The sequence below is a fragment of the Lynx canadensis genome, chromosome C1, assembly GCF_007474595.2.
Source record: "Lynx canadensis isolate LIC74 chromosome C1, mLynCan4.pri.v2, whole genome shotgun sequence".
In the NCBI taxonomy this organism is placed as follows: domain Eukaryota; kingdom Metazoa; phylum Chordata; class Mammalia; order Carnivora; family Felidae; genus Lynx; species Lynx canadensis.
In genome coordinates this window covers 214,107,012-214,126,375 of record NC_044310.1, presented here as the reverse complement: position 1 = coordinate 214,126,375, position 19,364 = coordinate 214,107,012, and the positions used below count along the sequence as shown (strand labels likewise).

Sequence of the window (19,364 nt, the reverse complement as noted above, 5' to 3'; positions counted from 1 at the left end):
AGGACCTCCAGCTGGCTAACCAGAAGAGTTCCAGGCAGGGCTCAGCCATCCAGAACATGCAGGGAAATTCACATCATTTCACAGGCAGCAAAAAATACCTCATTACCTTCCAGGAGAGCTCAGCCCAAGCCTGCCTGTTCACAGCATAGCTGTTTCATTAGAGAGCAAGGTGGCATTCTTTTGTCCCCGCCATTGCCGTCGGGTGTTTGTGGGGCGCACGTGAGCGCCCATGCACTCGGTGATGCCGAGCTCGCTGGGCCTGGGAAGGAAGTCAGTCATCTGTGGCTCACCTTCACCGCGTCATTCTGGAGCCCCTGCCACCTTGCCCGAGCGAATCTTCCCTGAACGGGAAATCCGGGACTTGCGTGCCTTCTCTGCTCCACTTGATGGTTCAGCCAGACCTTGCCTGTGAGCTAGGCTGAGGCAAAAGCACTGGGTTGCCTAACGGTTTGTCGCAGGCAGGGAGAAATAACCCATGAAAAATTAACAGTGACAGAAACGCGTCGCTAAGAAATCTACGTGTTCATTTAGTTGAGCAAAGATTACTTGGGTGCAGAAAGCGCACCTGTGGTCCAGAGTCACCAGGGCGTGGCCGGTCGGCGGTGAGGACAGAGACTGCTGGGGGGAAATGGCGAGGATCCACGTGGGTGCTCACCGGGAATTTTAAAAGGTGGATAGATAGGTGGAGAGATTTGGGGTTTTTTTCAATCTGTTCAGTTTCATCATCTGTCTCTCACCCACACTCACGTGCCCCTTCAAGACCATACTGGAACTTGTTCCTAGAGGCGGCCGGGTCTCCAGATGGCCTGCCCTGTTTAACCCCTGTGCCTTCTGCACCGGAGTCTACAGAAACATTTGTTCTTCTTGTTTATTTAAAAGGCACAAGTAACGTGTGCCCACAGCCCACGACCGGGAACGAGAGCACTCCTGACCAGAGTCCCCTAACGTGGACTCAGGCTCACAAGTGTGCTTGACAGCTGCTCAGGGAAGGCTAGGGGGCCGTTGGGGGCGGCGGGGCGGTATTTTGTGCAGAGCCGCTGGCACCCCACCCAGGAGGGTCAGGGACGATCAGGAGGGATGGATTAAAACTTGACATCCCTTGGGACTTGTGAGCAGTGACTTGTAAATGGCTGTGTCAAGAGTTTTGTTTTTTCTTATGAAACTTCTGATGTAAATAATGTGTAGGCATCCATTCCCGATGTGGCTTCTCCCCAGTTTTGCATAAAAAATACTGGAGGAGGCATAAAGAAGCCAGTCGCCCCCACGGAAATGAAGATGTATAGGGGTACCTCCCCGGAGGCAGGGGGCGCTGGATTGAGAAAAGCAACCTTGAGGAAGGTGCCGGAACACGTGGAGAGACACCCCTCCCACCCCCGCAGCTGTCCGTCCCTCCTAGAGGCTTCCCCAGCCGCAGACGCGGCCGCCGTCCCTAACTAGGAATTATACAATACTATTTTGTATTTGACTTGTTTCACACAGTATTACCACCATGGGGCCTTTTTTTTTTTTTTTTTTGGTCCCTGGAACAAGGAAAAAAGACCAATTTCTGGGTAAATATTTCTTTTTCTTACCTTGATAATTAGAGAAATAAAGATTTGAACTACTTCAGAAAGCTTAGGGATAAACTCTAGTAGAACTTATAAGCTTTCTACAGCATAAGTAAAGTTAAAGCAGAGAGCACAGGGCTGTCTTTGTAATAAAAGAAAACCATATTCTTTGTAATGAAAGAAAACCATAAAACACACACACACACAAAAACCAACAACATAAAATAAGGCGGCAGAGTCCGTAGCAAACTTATCAGTTAGAATAAGTGTAAATTGCTTAAATCCTCCATGGAAAGACCGAAATCCTCCAATCGATTGGAAAACTAGACCCGTTACATTGTGGGACAGAGTCGAATTCGGATAAGTTAACAAAGGGAGCGAATCATCTTGTATTGTTAAAGGGATCCTTTACGTTGATGAAGGTATCGCTTTATTTTTAAGTGTTTTAGAATTAAATAGGCAATTCATGAACACGTTTTCGTTGTTCAAGAAAACACAGTGCAGACGTGTGCCGGCCCTTTTCTCGGCTCCTGGCTTCTCACCGGGGGACCAGCTGTGTGTGTCTTCTCTTTCCTGTTTAAAGTGTAGTCACAATGTCACAAAACTCTGGTTTTGGAGTTCAGACACTTACAGAGACTCGTAGGGGCAAAATCCTTACGGATGTTTGTGAGGTTTCCCCCCATACTTACAGTTGTTTTATTCAAGAGCAGTTTGATTTGGGTTTTGGTTTTTAGCAACTTGCTTTTTGTTGGCCTCTTAAGAGCCTTCAGCTTAATTTTCATGAAAACCGCTCCCTGTGGCCTGCAGTACAGCTGGCTTGAATGAGTGTGACGGCAAGCACGGGGGCGGACGGCTCATAGGTGGGGAGGGAAGTGTGCAGGTGGCCTGGTGACCAAAGAGCTCAGCGGACCCCCGCACAGCTTTGCAGGGAAACAGTGCCATCGACTCAGCAAGTGGTCCCGCGGAAGAGCTTCTGTGTGCATGTATCTCCGTGCTCATGTGTCAAAGTGCGCTCTAGGGGCACCTGGCTGGTTCAGTCGGAAGAGCATGTGACTCTTGAACTCAGGGTCTTGAGTTCGAGCCCTCTTGGGTGTAGAGATTACATAATCAAAAGAAAATTTTTTTTAAGTGAAAAAAGTAAAAAGTGAACAGTTTATTTTAAGGTTTTCTAAGTTCGTATGTATGCTTTTTTTTTTTAATTCTCAAGTTAGCTAACATAGAGTGTAGTCTTGGCTTCAGGAGTAGAACCCAGTGATTCATCACTTACGTATGACACCCAGTGACCATCCCAACAAGTGCCCACCTTAATGCCCAGCCCCCATTTCCCCCACCCCCTCAACCATCAGTTTGTTCTCTGTATTTAAGAGTTTCTTATGGTTTGCCTCCCTCTGTTTTTATCTTATTTTTCCTTCCCTCCCCCTATGAAAATCTGTAAAGTTTCTCAAATTCCACGTATGATTGAAATCATGTGATATCTGTCTTTCTCTGACTTCTTTGGCTTAGCATAATATCCTCCGGTTCCATCCGTGTTGCTGCAAATGGCCAGATTTCATTCTTTTTCATCGCCGAGTAGTACTCCATTGTATGTATAAACCACATCTAATCTATTCATCCATCACTTGATGGACATTTGGGCTCTTTCCATAATTTGGCTTCTGTTGACAGCACCGCTGTAAACATTGGGGTAAATGTCGCCGCAAAGAACAGTTTAAATGGTGGTGGGCACTGCCAGCTTGCCATTCAAAGAGGCAAGGCAGGTTCCGTACCGCCCCAGGGGTGCCAGTTAGCAAACCGCAAGATGTTTGCCCCAGTCTGTTGGGTGAAAGAAATCGTACTTCGTTTTAACCCGCCTGTATCGATGACGTGTAAATTGAGCATCTTTTCATATGTTTGTTGGCTGTTTCCGTTTCTTTATCTAAGAATTACCTGTTCTTATCCTTTGCCCATTTTTCTACTGGGGCGTTTATCCAGTAGGACCTTGGATTTCGGGTACCTTGTTCAGCGAGGGTTCCGCAAGACGAGCAAACACCTCTAATGAATTTTAACTTGACAAGTGAGCCATGTCTTGCAGTACAAGTAGGACATGACGCCACATGTCACACGATCACAACTGAGTCAATAGTTCTTGAAATCTGCTTTGATATATGAGTGCTTTGGATTACGAGCATGTTTCCAGAGCAAATTATGCTCACAAGTCAAGGTTTTACTGTATTTCTCTTCTTGATCGATAGCAGCTTTTTGTATGTTCTGGATGTTACATTTTTTTATGTACATTTAAAATGTTTTCTTCTGTCATAAAGCATGGGGGAAGTGATTTAGCATGGTGGTTATGCGCACAGGCACCGGAGCCCAACTGCCTGGGTTTGAATCCCAGTTCTGCTACTCCCTAGCTGTGTGACCTTGGGCCTGTTGCTTAACCTCTCTGTGCCTTTGTTTCCTTATCTGTAAAATGGAGATAATCATAGTACCTGTATCACAGGGCTGCCAGGCACATCGACTCAGGAGGATAAAGAGCCATACGGGCTGATCTCAATGGTGCCCTGGCTTCCTGCTTTGTCTGTTGTATCTTTTTTCACATAAAAATATTTTGTCATTTTTATAGGAAACCTGCCAGTCTTTTTACTGTTTTCAACCTAGTCTCCTAGATGTTCTGTCTTATGATTAGGAAGTAGGAAGGCCATTCCCAAGAGGTGCACTCTACAATGAAAAGGTAATATTACAAACTATTATGAACCGGCAGCCAGACAGAGCAGAATCCGTCAGAAACGCTAGCAGAAGCTGACACATACAATATACTGTCTCTGTCGGGGTGGGATATACCACAGACATAAGCAATCTGAAGACAGTCATGAGGTGGGTTTAAGACATTTTTACAGATCTCTGTAGTCACTGAAGGCGTGTCGCCCACTGGTAGCCTGTCTCCACGTGGAGCTACGGATCCCTTAACGCGGTTAACCCCAACGGAACATGCTGTGCGTGTAAAATACACACCAAATTTTGAGGGCTTAGCACAAATAAAAAGAAAGCAAAGTACTTTATTAATAATTTCTATATTGCATGTTGACATAATATCCTGGATATACTAGGTTAGGTAAAACAGATGAAAATTTTCCCATTTTTTTTTTTTTTACCTTTTTTAATGTGGTTACTAAGAAATTTAAAATTGTACCTGAGACTGCTATTTCTTTTGGACAGCACTGCTCCTAAGAGAAGCAATCTTTTATTTTCCAGTGTCCAGAAATACCACCAAAGAGTGGCCATGTTCGATAGCCATAAGAAAAAGCTCGATAAATGTTTATTAAAATTGTACAGGCCGGAATCTCTCCGCCATAAAATGCAGTGAAACAAGAAAATAAATGTAAACAGTGTAAAAACCTCACATCAGAAATGTTTAAATGCTCCTAACCTTTGAGATAAGAAAGTAAATCTTATAATTATAGACTTTTTCAAAGAGGATGAGGAAGATGCTACATTTTTAAAAACATACGGAATGCTGCCAAAGCTGCATTTGGATAAAAATTCACAACCTTACATGCTTTCATTATTAAATAAGGAATAAATACAAAATCAACTGAACTAAGATGTCAGCTTGAGACATACGGTGGGAAAACCCCCACACAAACATACTCTTAAGGAAAGCAGACAGGGTAGAGATCAAAAGATAACGTAAGTTTTTTTTTTTTTTTTTAATATTTATTTATTTTTGAGAGAGTGAGAGAGAGAGACAGAGAGAAAGCAAGGGAGGGGCAGAGAGAGATGGAGACACAGAATCGGAAACAGGCTCCAGGCTCTGAGCCATCAGCCCAGAGCCTGACGCGGGGCTCGAACTCACGGACTGCGAGATCGTGACCTGGCTGAAGTCGGACGCTTAACCGACTGCGCCACCCAGGCACCCCAAGATAACGTAAGTTTTGAGTAAAGAATTATTTTCTAGGAAAATGTAAGCTACCAAAAATTACCTCAAAAATAAAAATTTTTTAAACACCAAAATATACCAGGTAACCAAAAAAATCTACAAAAGAGATGTTGCACCCAGATGACTGAGTTGTGCCAAGTGGTCAAAGCACAGAGGAGTCCCTTGTTGCTTAGAATAGCCTAGAACACTGCTGGCCAGCAGCATTTTCTGCAACACCGGACATGTTCTATAACTGCATCTCCAAAAGTCTCCAGTCAACATGTGACTGTTGAGCATTTGAAACCCAGTTAGTGCAACTGAGGAACCAAACGTTTAATTTTACTTAATTTAAACCAACCTCCATTTCAAGAGCTCCAGGTTGCCACTGTATTGGTCAGGACAAGTCTAGAGCAGGAATCATCCATTAGTAAAGGACCAGATAGTAAATATTTTAGGCTTTGCAGGCCATACGGCCTCCTTCACAACCACTCAGCTCTCCATTATAATGTCATAGCCGCAGATAGACACCATGCAAAGGGATGGACATTCCAGTTAAACTTTACAGTTACAGCTGGCCGGCCCATGGGCTATGGTGTACTGACCCCTGGTCTAGAACATGGCAAAGAGGGAAATACACACATAATTTGAAAATCTTAGTAACCAAATCTGATCAGTAGTGCACACACACATTGCAACAAATCCACTTAAACACTCCCTCTCTCCATAATCAGTAGGACCTGGAGGCATGAAATCAGGACATAGAAGAGTTGAATGTCATTCAGGCGCCTGGGTGGCTCAGTCAGTTGAGCGTCTGACTCTTGATTTCAGCTCAGGTCATGATCCCAGGATGGTGGGATTGAGTCCCTCGACCAGCTCCTTGCTGGGCTTGAAGGCTGCTTAACATTCTCTCTCTCTCTCTGCCTCTGCCCCTCCTCAACGTGCACACATGCATGCTCTCTCCCTCTCTCAAAAAAAAAAAAAAAAAAAAAAATTTAGGAAGTGGGGGGTGGTGCCTGGGTGGGTCAGTCACTTAAGTGTTCAACTCTTGATCTCAGCTCAGGTCTTGATCTCAGGGTCGTGAGTTCAAGCCCCTCACTGGGCTCTGTGCTGGCCTACTTAAAAGAATATCAAATAAATAATAAAACAGAATCTACTTTCTTTAAAAAAAAAATAAAGGAGAATAATTGACTGTCATCAACCAACTGGAACTAATGACATTTATAGGACACCCCACTCAACACTAGTAGAATACAGGTTTTTTTTTTTTTTTTTCAAGTGCACACAGAACATTCACCAAGATGGATCATAGCACGCTTTAAGAAATTTTAAAGAATTCAGATCAATGAACTATTGAGACCTCATCAAAATAAAAAGCTTCTATACAGCAAAAGAAACAATCAGCAAAACTAAAAGGCAACTGACGGGATGGGAGAAGATATTTGCAAACGACATATCAGATAAAGGGTTAGTATCCATCTATACAGACCTTATCACACTCAATATCCAAAAAACAAATAATCCAGTGAAGAAAGGGGCAAAAGACATGAATAGACACTTCTCCAAAGAAGACATCCAGAGGGCCAACCGACACATGAAACCATGCTCAACATCACTCATCATCAGGGAAACACAAATCAAAGCCACACTGAGAGACCACCTCACACCTGTCAGAATGGCTAAAATTAACAACTCAGGCAACAACAGATGTTGGCGAGGATGCGGAGAAAGAGGATCTCTTTTGCACTGCTGGTGGGAATGCAAGCTGGTGCAGCCACTCTGGGAAACAGAATTGGGGTTCCTCAAAAAATTAAAAATAGAACTACCCTATGACCCAGCAATTGCATTACTAGGTATCTATCCAAGGGATACAGGGATGCTGTTTTGAAGGGGCACATGCACCCCAATGTTTATAGCAGCACTATCAACAATAGCCAAAGTATGGAAAGAGCCCAAATGTCCATTGATGGTTGAATGGATAAATAAGATGTGGTTCATATATACAATGGAGTATTACTTGGCAATCAAAAAGAATGAAATCTTGCCATTGGCAACTACATGGATGGAACTAGAGGGTATTATGCTAAGCGAAATTAGTCAGAGAAAGACAAATATCATATGACTTCACTCATATGAGGACTTTAAGAGACAAAACAGAGGGGCGCCTGGGTGGCTCAGTCGGTTAAGCGGCCGACTTCGGCTCAGGTCATGATCTCATGGTTCGTGAGTTCGAGCCCTGCATCAGGCTGTCTGCTGTCAGCTCGGAGCCCGCTTTGGATTTTGTCACCCCCTCTCTCTGTGTCCCTCTCACTCATGCTCTCTCTCTTAAACATAAATAAACATTAAAAAAAAACTAATAATAATGATACACACTAGCTAAAAAAAAAAAAAATACAATACCAAGTGCTGGTGTGGATGTGGGAGAACTAGAATTCATGTACATCACTGGTAGGATTGCAAAATGGCTGCTCTGGAGAAGAGTGGGTGGTTTCTTTTTATTTTGTTTTGTGTTTTGTTTTAGAGAGAAAGAACACAAGTGGGGGAGGGGGCAGAGAGAGAGGGAGAATCTGAAGCAGGTGCCATACTCAACACAGAGCCTAACTCAGGGCTCTTATAAGTGAAACAGACAGCGTAGAGCCCAGCAGTCCCATTCGTAGGTGTCTACCTAGACCCGTGTCTCGAGCAACATTATGACATTTGGGGCTGGATCATTCTTTGTTGGGGGTTGGGGGGAGCTCTCCTGTGCATTGTAACACGTTTCTACCCCCAGTTGTGACAACCACAAATGTGTCTCGATCTAGCTGAATGTACCCTGGGGAGCAAAAATACTTCCTCGTTGAGAACCATTGCTCTAGACACATAAAAAACTTTAGATACATACATAAAAAACTCACATTTACGCAAAAGCCTGCACATGAAGGTTTATAGTATCTCTATTAATAATTGCCCAAGACTTGGAACAACCCAATTATCCTTTAACAGATACGGATACATCTCCGTTGGATATGGATACAGGTCCGTACAATGGCATGCTGCTCTGTGCTAAAAAGAAGATCTATTGATACGCACGGCCTAGATGAATTTCAGAGGCATCTGGCTGAGCAAAAGAAACCAGAAAGTTTCCACACTCAGTGATTCCATGTATAGGACATTCTGAGAACAGTTACAGTGACAGAGACCAGATGGATGATTGCCAGGGGTGAGGGTTGGGGACGGTGTGACCAGAGCAGGATAGCATAGGGGCCCTTTGATAAAACCCTTGTGCGCCCTGGTTGCAGTATTGGTTATAAGTATCTATACTTGTGTTAAAATTCACAGAACTACGCACCCCAAAACAGTCAATTTTACTGCATATTAATTTAAAAACTAAAATAAAAAAAAAAAAGGGTTGAATGTCCTCCTTCTGTTCAGCCCAACAAAATCAGCACTCTTTCCCACACTCCCCCCAAAGATAAAACCTAGATCTGTCTCACTGTGAATTAAGGCAAAAATTTACCTAAAACACAAGAAAATCAAACCTGCAGCTACATTAAAAGAATAACATACATTGAGCACATATGCATGAATACAAAGATAGTGTCAAGTTTGGGCCAAAATGAGTCATGTCAATAGGCCAGAGGAGAAGAACGTCCTGATCTTCAAAGACATTGAAAAGGGAAGTAGTCCATTTATTTCCATCTAAACAAAACTCAGGATACTGTCTGAAATGTATAAGGAATATCTTAAGTCTATAGCCAAGATCACATTGAACAAAGATTTGTTGGAGGCAATAAAGGCAAGACAATGAATCTTGCTAACGCTGATGTTCTGGAAGTTCAAGCCAGGCCAACGTGACAAGAGATAAAAAGCAATAAAGAAGGAAAGTCAAAGCCACTCTTACCTGCCAATGAAGGATGGCTGCCTACTTAAAAATCTTGGGGTGGGGGCGCCTAGGTGGCTCAGTCAATTGAGTGTCCGACTTCGGCTCAGCTCATGATCTCGCAGTTCGTGAGTTCGAGCCCCACGTCGGGCTCACCGCTGTCAGCCTGTCAGTGCAAAGGGTGCCTCATATCCTCTGTCTCCCTGTTTCTGCCCCTCCCCTGCTGGCGCTCTCTCAAAAATAAATATTTTAAAAATAAATAAAAAATAAAAATCCTGAAGGATTCAAAAGTCCTGGATCTGATAAGGCAGTTGAGGGAAATGCCTGATTCTAAGAAAAACATACAAAACTTAGTTGTTGTAGGTATCAGCAAAACCCAGGCTTCAATCAATTAGTAAGCTCTATCAATAAGAAAAAGATGAGTATCCCAAAGGAAAATGGACAAAACAATTCTCAGGAAAACTGCCAAGCGGCCAGTGATTAAAAAAAGGAGGAAAAAAAAAGTCACTGGTTTAATCAACGAGGTCCAAATTAAAGCAGCATTGAAGTATAGGCCTTGCAAATGGCAGAGACTTTTAAATATATTTAAAACCTGGTGTTGGGGAGATTTTTAAATGAGTACTCTCAAACCCAGCTGATAGGGAGAGTATACCAATATTTGTACCAACCCCCTACAAGAGTATGTTTGTACACTGTCCAGTGTTACTATTCCTAGAAATTCATCTTGAAAAATAATCAGAAACGTGCACAAATATTTATTAGGATGTTCATTCCAGCAAAAATTAGGGGAAGAATGGGGGTAAGAACCTGACATGCCCAATCATGGGGGAACTATCTAGTAAGACAGCGTACAAAGGCAAAACATGTAAAAAACGTGTTTTAAAAGAACGAATGTGGGCGTCTGGGTGGCTCAGTCAGTAAAGCATCTGACTTCAGCTCAGGTCATGATCTCGTGGTTCATGAGTTTGAGACCTGCGTCGGGCTCTGTGCTGACAGCTCAGAGCCTGGAGTCTGCTTCGGATTCTGTGTCTCCCTCTCTCTCTGCCCCTCCTCCACTCATGCTCTGTCTCTCTCTCTCTCAAAAATAAATAAACATTTAAAAAAAGGAAAAAAACGAATGAACTAGAATTTACGACACATTAGAAAATTTTAAAAGGCCGCATAGGCACCTGGATGGCTCGGTCTGTTAAGCATCTCTGTTGATAGCAGCTCAGGTTGTGATCTCATGGTTGTGAGACTGAGCCCTGCATTCGGCGTGGAGCCTACTTGGGATTCTCTCTCCCTCCCTCTCTCTGCCTCTCCCCCACTTGTGCCGCACACCCGCTCTCTCTCTCTCAAAATAAATAAACAGACATTAAAAAAATATTTTAAATTAAAAAAAATCATGGTGGAACATGACATCTATAGTAGAATTGGCATAGGAAATAAAGATATTTAATACATTTCATGTTTGTCATTTTCTATGGATCCGATAAAGATCTGTAAACAACTAGGATGAGCTCACCGTAAAAATAGTCCCGCGCAGTAGCAAATAACGCGGGCACGCAGGCTTCTGTGTGTCTTGCTCTGAGTCTTTATGGTCTGACTTTTCACATTTATTTAAAAAAAATTTTTAACGTTTATTTATTACTGAGAGACAGACACAGAGCATGAGTAGGGGAGGGGCAGAGAGAGAGGGAGACACAGAATCCGAAGCGGCTTCAGGCTCTGAGCTGTCAGCACAGAGCCCGACGCGGGGCTCGAACTCACGGACCGCGAGATCATGACCTGAGCCGAAGTCGGACACTTAACCGACTGAGCCACCCAGGCGCCCTTCATGTTTATTTTAAAAAGCTGAATGTGAGTTTCTATTTTGTTAAAACGTGGCGAGGGACACCACAGGGAGACCTTCAGATTTTTTGTTCCAAACCGGTGACTTCTGCATCAGAGCTCCTCGTTTATCAGAGCAAGTCGGGCAACTTGTACCGCCAGCCCCATCTGTTGTTGGAACGTCTTTTCCTCCTTAAGCTACACAAGCAGCAGGTTGCAGTGAACTACTGTTCACACACGGAAAATACCCCGAACGATGGCCTTTTGGCCGGCCCGAGTCTTAGTCATCGAAAAGCCAGGATTTAAGAGTAAAACTGTGCGTTTCCCTGCCTTTCTCAGTAAGTAGGTAGCTGAAATTGGAAAACCCCATCTTAGGTGTCGGGTAGGATTTTCTTGGTTTTGTTTTTTGGTTTTTAAACTTATTCTGAAGCTCTTGGTTCCCACTGTCCTCCTTGGAGAGGTCTGGGAGTTCCTGTTTGAGAACACAACGGTCTGAGAAAATAATCCGTCGTACATTCAAGTGACAAGGTTAGGAGGGGCAGCTGTAGAGAGGGTAAGGTGTTCAACGGGGGGAGGGCAGGGGCTTCCCCGGAAAGCCATGGAACACAGAATTGTCCTGAAAGGGAGCAAAAAGCAAGGAGGAGGGACCAGGACTGGGGAGCGGTGGGGACAGTCACTAGCAGGAGGAAACATCAGACAGCACTTGACTCTCACCAGGCCTGACCCGCCAGAAGAATCTGGAGGGGCCGTCCGTCCCCAGCATGCACTGGGAGTGGTCACTCCTGCGGCTGGTGTGGCTTGTGTCCCCGGCGAGGGCCAGTAACCTGGCTCGGCAAAGAGATAGTAAAAGACAGAGTTGCCCTGGTCCTCAGTCTTGGTGAGCTGGGTGTGCACAGCCTGAAAAAAAAGGAGCGGGAAATGATATTTTGAGTATCTCCAGGGAAACGGGGTCACACATACACTCCCAGAGGACCGCCTGCCCAGACTGGTGCTGACTGGCAGCCGGACAGCCCCAACGTGTGCAGACAGAACTCCAGCTACATCCAGCCCAGGACAAGCAGGGAGGGGACCCAGTGGCCGTCCTGTGTGGGCCTTCTGGGGCATCTGTCCAGCTCTGGTATCACTCAGACAACCTGAGTCTGCTCAGCCTGCGACGCTGGGGAGGTTTTTTCCTGTTTGCACAACTTAGAACTTACATGTTTGTTTCGTTTTTCCAAAAGAAAACTATCCCTTTTAGAAGGAAATTGTGGGTTTTTAATATGATATCCTTCTATCAAGAAATTAAATCGTGATTGTTACTTTGCTCACCAACCCTCATTGAATCACATATTTGTCCCCTCAGGAAAAACCTTAACAATGCAGCGGATTAGTCTCTAGTCGGGATGGGGCAGGGAATTTTGCCCTGTGGCCTAAGCCGGACAATAGCCACCACACAGCACATCAGTTATCTCCTGTTTTATAACAAATACCTGGAACTATTTTAACGAAGCGAAGTTAGCATTTGTCATTTTTAAATTTTTTTTTTTCAACGTTTATTTATTTTTGGGACAGAGAGAGACAGAGCATGAACGGGGGAGGGGCAGAGAGAGAGGGAGACACAGAATCGGAAACAGGCTCCAGGCTCCGAGCCATCAGCCCAGAGCCTGACGCGGGGCTCGAACTCACGGACCGCAAGATCGTGACCTGGCTGAAGTCGGACGCTTAACCGACTGCGCCACCCAGGCGCCCCAGCATTTGTCATTTTTAAAAGGAATCTTTTGGATAAGTAATTTATGTACCTGATCTAAAGTGCAAAAAGTGAAAACCGTCTGTTTCCTGCCTGGCCCTCAGGGCCCGCATATGTGTGTCGCCCAAATGGTGAACTGTTACTACCTTGTCAATGCTGTGGTTTTTTGTTGTTGTTGTTGTTGTTTTTAATTTTTTTTTATTTTTGAGACAGAGACAGAGCATGAACGGGGGAGGGGCAGAGAGAGAGGGAGACACAGAATCGGAAGCAGGCTCAGGCTCTGAGCCATCAGCCCAGAGCCCAACGCGGGGCTCGAACTCACGGACCGCGAGATCGTGACCTGAGGTGAAGTCGGACGCTTAACCGACTGAGCCACCCAGGCGCCCCTGTTGTTGTTTTTTTTAACGTGGCAAAATGTTTTGAAAGTCTTTCTGTATCAGCCCAAATGGAGCACCCCATTCTTTTTGTTCTTGTTGTTAGCGTTATGGGCCTCCAGTGTTTATGATGTTCTATAATTTATTTTACCCGTCCCCCATCAGTGGACATTTGCCATTAGAAACGTTGTGGATCGAGGACATTCGGCGCTGCGTTATTTAAGACTGAGAGCCACGCAGTGGGTTGCTGTGGGAATTGCCAGGTGGAACCATTGAGTTAAACGTTACCTGTTGTGCAAGTTTGGGGAAGATATTGCCCAATGGCCTTCACGCTCAGGTGGGCGGGTCCTGCTTCGGCATCACCGGTCTCCGTCATCTAGCCGTTTTGTCCTGACCACGGTGCTGGACCATAAATGATACCTCGTTGTGGTTTTGATTTGCCTTTCTCTTACGTGAGTGAGGCTGCACATCTTTTCAAGAATGGAGGTTTTTAAGTTTCCACCTACTTTAGTGTAAACTTTTTCACAAATTACCTTATTAACCAGGTCGTCTGGGGAAACCATAATTGGGGCTGGTGACGGGTGGGCTTTTGCCGGTGGTGTGGGGGGCGCACCAGGGCCCCCGGAGGCTGCAGGCGAGCTCGAATTTCATACGTGACGCCCAGGCCCGTAGCAACACCACGAGGCAGTTGTCGCCACGCCATGCGACGGCCGAGGCCCTGGGAACTTGCTCCGTCTCGTCCCTCCTTGAGCTTCCCACGTGGACCAGACCTCACTGCAGTGGGTGGAGGGGTGGGCTCTGGAATCTGACTTCGTCCTCATCCTTGGAAGAAAGAGACACTCGGAAGGGCTTCTTCCCCCCTCAGGGCCTTTTGGGAACCACTTCTGTCCAGCTTAATGCCTGTGGGCTGTGAATTACGGTGCAGAAGTGAGGGAAGCTTTGGGCCGTTCCAGCTCTCGGAGGACCGGTCTGACAGGGTGTGGAAGCGCGTCTACCCGGGGTGGCTTCGCCGGCACGAAAGGACTCTGCCTCTGATGGAAGGGCCTGGCCGCCCCTTTCTTTTCCCTGGCTTCGGCCACACCCGCAGAGGAGACAGGGAGCGTGTGGCCGTGCGTGGACAGCTCACCCGAGTGGCCGGGGTGGTCTCGGGCCCTCGGGCCTCCGGCTCATCTTCGGGGTGTGTGGGGTGCACGGGGGCTGAGCATCGGAGCACAGAGCCCGGCCTTCAGCAGAACAAGGTGGCCGTCACCCCCTCTGGCTGGCACGTGTTGTGGGACACGGAGCCGGGACCGTGGGGTCTGAACCAAAGGGTCCATGGGTTACGTGCTCACAGTGCTGTGTGAGGGCCGGCGTTTCTTCCCTGTCTGCAACACCCCTGTGTCAGTTGGGGGTGGGGGGTGGGGGGGGTGGGGAGTTAGTCATATTTGCTTAGAACTTGCAAGCTGCGGTGGCTTGACGTTTTCTTAGGAAACTTAAATTTAGCAGCAGGAAAAAGGTTTGACTTCACCCCTGAGAGAGAAGCTTCCCGTCGTCCTGATGGCGCCCTTGTTAGCGGGGCCTGGGTGGCCGTGGACAGAGTCATTCAGTGCTGGGGCCGCTGGCGAGGCCGGTGGGTTGTGCTTTCTGTGGCTCCGTCCTGTAAGGAGACCAGGCCACCGGGACTCAGGGATGATTCCAGAGAGGCCACCAGCTTGTCTCCGGTCAGCCGCGGGCACTAGGGCACCAGGTGGGCTCTCTTCTGCGGTGGCCCAGGCTCTGATGGGTGGGCGTCCCCTGAGGGGCTTCGCTGTGGACTTTCTCACTGTCGCTGGGCAGGTTTATGCCATCGAGTGTCCCCCAGATCACAAACACGTCGCTTACTTTGCCCCCTGCTCTGCCTGCGGCGGCGTAGAAGGGGAGCCCGGCGCTCGGAAAACCCCTCAGCCGTCCAGCGGTAACTGTGGGGGCATCACCCCACCCCTGCGTCTGCTGGTTCCTTTTGGAGAAACGGCAGCTTCCGGGTGCCCTTTCCCAGGGGACCCGGGAGGACTTGGAACGAACGCTGGTCCCTCCCTGTCTCCTTCCACCTGTCCTTCCCGAGCCCTGGAGCTCCACCTTTCACAGCCAGAGCCTCCGGCCCCGGACCAGGCTTCTGGACGGAGGGGAGGCTACAGTGAGATGTGGGGCGCCCGGGACACTGACCTCTCCTGCTCATCCCTCTCCTGCTCCCCGTCCCTCCTCTGTGCACCTGTGATAGCTTCCTGGGGCTGTTACAAGAAATTAGCACTGACTAGGTGGCTTGTCAGGGTTTGTTCGCACCCAGCTGGGGGACCAGAAACCTGAACTCACGGTGTCCTCGGGCCTCGTTGCCTCTGCGGACTCCAGGAATCCGTCTGCCCCTACTGGCTGCTGCGTCACCCCATCCCTGCCTTGGCTTCACATCCCTGCTTTGTCTCTGTGTCCCATGTCCCTCGTGTGTCAAATATCTCTCTTATAAAGAGACCCGCCATTGGGTTTAGACTCTCAGCCCAGGGTGATATCCTTGACATCCTTTTTTTAAAAAAAAAATTTTTAACATTTATTTGAGAGAGAGACACAGAGTGTGAGCGGGGGAGGGGCAGAGAGAGAGAGGGAGTCACAGAATCCGAAGCGGGCTCCAGGATCCGAGCCGTCAGCACAGAGCCTGACATGGGGCTCAAACTCATAAACTGGGTGCCGAAGCCGGACGCTTAACCAACTGAGCCACCCAGGCACCTCTGTGTCCTTAATATCCTTAACTTGCATCTGCAAAGGATTTTTTCCCAAACAAGTTCACATTCATAGGTTGCCAGAGCTTAGAATGTGAACACAGTTCGGGAGCGGGGACCCCACTACTCGGTCCCTCTGGGCAGCTATTGTGGAACCTGAACCCGTCCTCGGTCAGGGAACCGCAGAAGGTGAGGATGACCCCAGGGCGGTCTCAGGAAGGTGGGTGCCTTGCTTGTGAGCAAGGGAGGAAGGTGAGCTGACATCCGAGCGCCCTCGCCGCACGGAAGCCCCATGCCGCGGAGGATGGCCCTTGGACTCTGTTGTTGTGTGCGTGGGCTCGGTGATCAGATGACAGTCATGGTACAGAATAGGGGTGCCTCCCAAAAGTTCATTAGATTCTGGATTTATTTCTCTTTTTCAAAATGAAAATTGCTTTATCGATTACATTTTAAAATTAAGCCACGGAGGAAATCACAGATGCTCACTTTTCAGTTTTCAGACAAGTTAAAGGGTGAAAAGATACAGGTAAACGTTGCACCCCCTGCTGATACCTGTGGTTGACAGTTGTGGCCTTCCAGCCGTCCTCGGGGGCGTGTCAAGGTGGGCGTCCCTCTATACCGATTTTCACACCCATTCGGCACCTGGAGACCATCAGAGCCACCCGTCGCGGCTGCTGGGGCTTCGGGGCACGGCTGACCTCTTGGGTTCGCGCATGCTCTGTGTTTCGGACGTCAGGCGGTCTCCGGCTTCAGTGTCGCGAGCCAGGAGCGCGTGGTGTCTTTTAGGCAGAGGCGCACTGGCCGTCGGCGTGCGGAAGTCCTTGCTCCCCGCGGCCTCGTGCACACAGGCCTGCGTCTCGCTGGGAGCGGGGTAGACGCCCTCCTGCGAGGTGAGGCCCGGGACGTGACCACCAGCTCTCCTCCTCCGTGTTTGCCCCGACGCAGGCCATGTTCGAGCTGGTCACTTCCGAGGCCTCGTACTACAAAAGCCTGAGCCTGCTCGTGTCTCACTTCATGGAGAATGAGCGTCTGAAGAAGACCCTGCACCCGTCTGAGGCGCACATCCTCTTCTCCAACGTCCTGGACGTCATGGCCGTCAGTGAGCGGTGAGCCACCGGCTCGGGTCCTTGTGGGGCCTGGCTTCCGGAACCTTCTCCTCAGCCAGGGCCCGGCTGAAACCTGTGGTGCCCTGGCTTCTCTGCTTGTGTGTGTTGGGATGACCTATAGTAAGGTATAAATGAATACGTAAACCCAGCCCTCTGCCACCTGAACGGTGCCACGGCAGGTCACGTCCCCCCGAACGGGCCTGGGGGCTCCTTCCCATCAGCACAAGTGTCCATGAGCCCCCACAGTCAGGCAGGTCTGCGGCGGGTGTCCTGACCAGGTCCAGGGGTGTCCGTGTGAGCTGCTCTTCATCCTGACTCTGGAAACCCTGGCTCGCGGGGCCCCGGGGCCCTCTGAGAGCCAGCACAGAGCCTGGCCCTGGACGTAGGCTTTCTCTCCCCAGTTAGATGGCATTTCCAGTAATTTTTGGAACTGTGCTTACGTTTTGCCTATTTGAAGGGTGGGAGGAACTTAACTGGAGGAGGAATAAACAAGCGCTAATCGGTTCTTGCAAAAAAGAAAAGCATGCCAGTCGTACCGTTAGGGTAGAGGATCCAGTGACCATTTTCCCTGGAGGCCACGGAGCCTGCAGCCCAGAGCGCAAAACTCGGCTTCTGGATGAGCTGGTCCAACCGTGCACGTTCAGACGTGAAGCCAAGGTGTGGCAGGAGGGGCTCCTCCACCCCCTGGGGCGCCCCGGGCGCTGCTGGCCCCCTGTGGGCCCCTGGGTGGGTCCCCCCTCCGCACTGACACCCACCTCCCTGGGGCAGCCCCACCCAGTGGGCTTGGGCACATGGTTGCCGAGAGACTTGTTGGCCTTTGCCCCCTGACCCCGTTGGGAAAGGGGTGTCTTTTTACATATGTACTGACTTCCGTTTTACCGTGGAAAATTCCAATCATGCAGAAGTAGACACGCCAGTATAACGAGCCCACCCCTAGCCCAGCATCTAGGTTTGCCTGCGTCCCGGCCCCACGCCTCCCCACCACCCACAGGATCCTCTGAAGCAAACCCCTGTGGTCCCCTCATCCGTGAACACGTCGATATGTATGCGAAACATAAAGTCTCTTGCTGTCTCTTTAAAAAATAGCCCTGGTGCTGGTACGCACCTAAAAACACTGAGTGTAGAATTCCTCGATGTGACCGAACGTGCCGTCGGCGCAGGGATCGCGGCCCGTCGCGTTTGTTGGTTTGTCGGAGCCAGGCCCGGTGGTGGAGACGTGTCTGTCCTCAGTGTCGCCGTCCAGGCGCCCTTAACCCCAGCCACTGCCCCCCTGCAGGTTTCTCCTGGAGCTAGAGCGCCGGATGGAGGAGAACATCGTCATCTCGGACGTGTGCGACATCGTGTACCATTACGCGGCCAACCACTTCTCAGTCTACATCACCTACGTCAGCAACCAGACCTACCAGGAGAGGACCTACAAGCAGCTGCTGTGAGTGCGCCCGGCAGTGGGGCCGTGGCTCCTCCCATGGTGCCACCGCGCTCAGTCCTTGGACCTCTGCTTTCCCGGGATGGTGCCCAAGCCTGGCACGTGCCGGGGGTTTCGGGGTCACTAGAGAAATGTCGACCCCAAGACAGTCAGCCGTGGCACCCACTGGGCCTGTGTCCAGAACGGCTGGGCTGAGTTCTGTGAGGTTTAGAGAAGAGGGTCTGAGGCCCAGAGGCGCCCTTGGGGCCCAAGAGGTCAGGAAAATGGTTTGAACCAGAGACAAAGGCAAGGACGGGGCAGGAGGAAGTCTTTGGTGGTGAGTTCATTACTAATCTGCCCAATTGTTTTTTTTAATTTTTTTTTTCTTTTTTTGAGAGAGAGAGGTCACAAGTTAGCAAGGGGCAGAGAGAATGGGAGACAAGTAGGGCACGAGCTCACCCGATGCGGGACTCGAACTCATGAACCGTGAGATCGTGACCTGAGCTGAAGTCAGATGCTGAACCGGCTGAGCCCCCCAGGCGTCCCTGATCTGCCCCCTTGTAAACCCGCCTGGGGTTTCCATTGATGAGATAACTTCTCAGTCAACTAGCCTCTTCTGAAGTGTCCACACTTGTGCGCCACGTGTCAGTGACCGTCACCAGTGATGTGTCCCTACCTGGACTCAGGAGCACGGAAGGTCTCTCTGAGAAGTAACATCCGAACGTTACGCTGCCCTGGGCCTTGCTGTCAAGCCTTGTGGCTAACTGTGGATGTTTTAAAACTTGAGCATTCGGGGGTTTGGAGGTTTTACATTTGGGGGTTGAAAATTGGGACTTGAGGGAATCAGGATGTCCGTTTTGAGGACAAACCTGGGGGAGACGAGCATACAGGGGAACAGGACGTAGGCGTTGCTGTGCTGA

The 19,364-nt window shown here is 48.7% G+C and overlaps 1 protein-coding gene across 3 annotated transcripts in view; it reads left to right on the top strand.

The window, feature by feature from the left end:
• The window catches only part of NGEF (neuronal guanine nucleotide exchange factor), a 108,659-nt gene that overhangs the window by 79,634 nt on the left and 9,661 nt on the right, over window positions 1–19,364 (top strand). For all 3 annotated transcript variants that reach the window (XM_030326480.1, XM_030326479.1, XM_030326477.1), the window contains exons 5-6: window positions 16,879–17,039; window positions 18,316–18,468. In XM_030326480.1, the coding sequence (XP_030182340.1) occupies window positions 16,879–17,039; window positions 18,316–18,468 (314 nt within the window). The remainder of the gene's footprint in view (window positions 1–16,878; window positions 17,040–18,315; window positions 18,469–19,364) is intronic.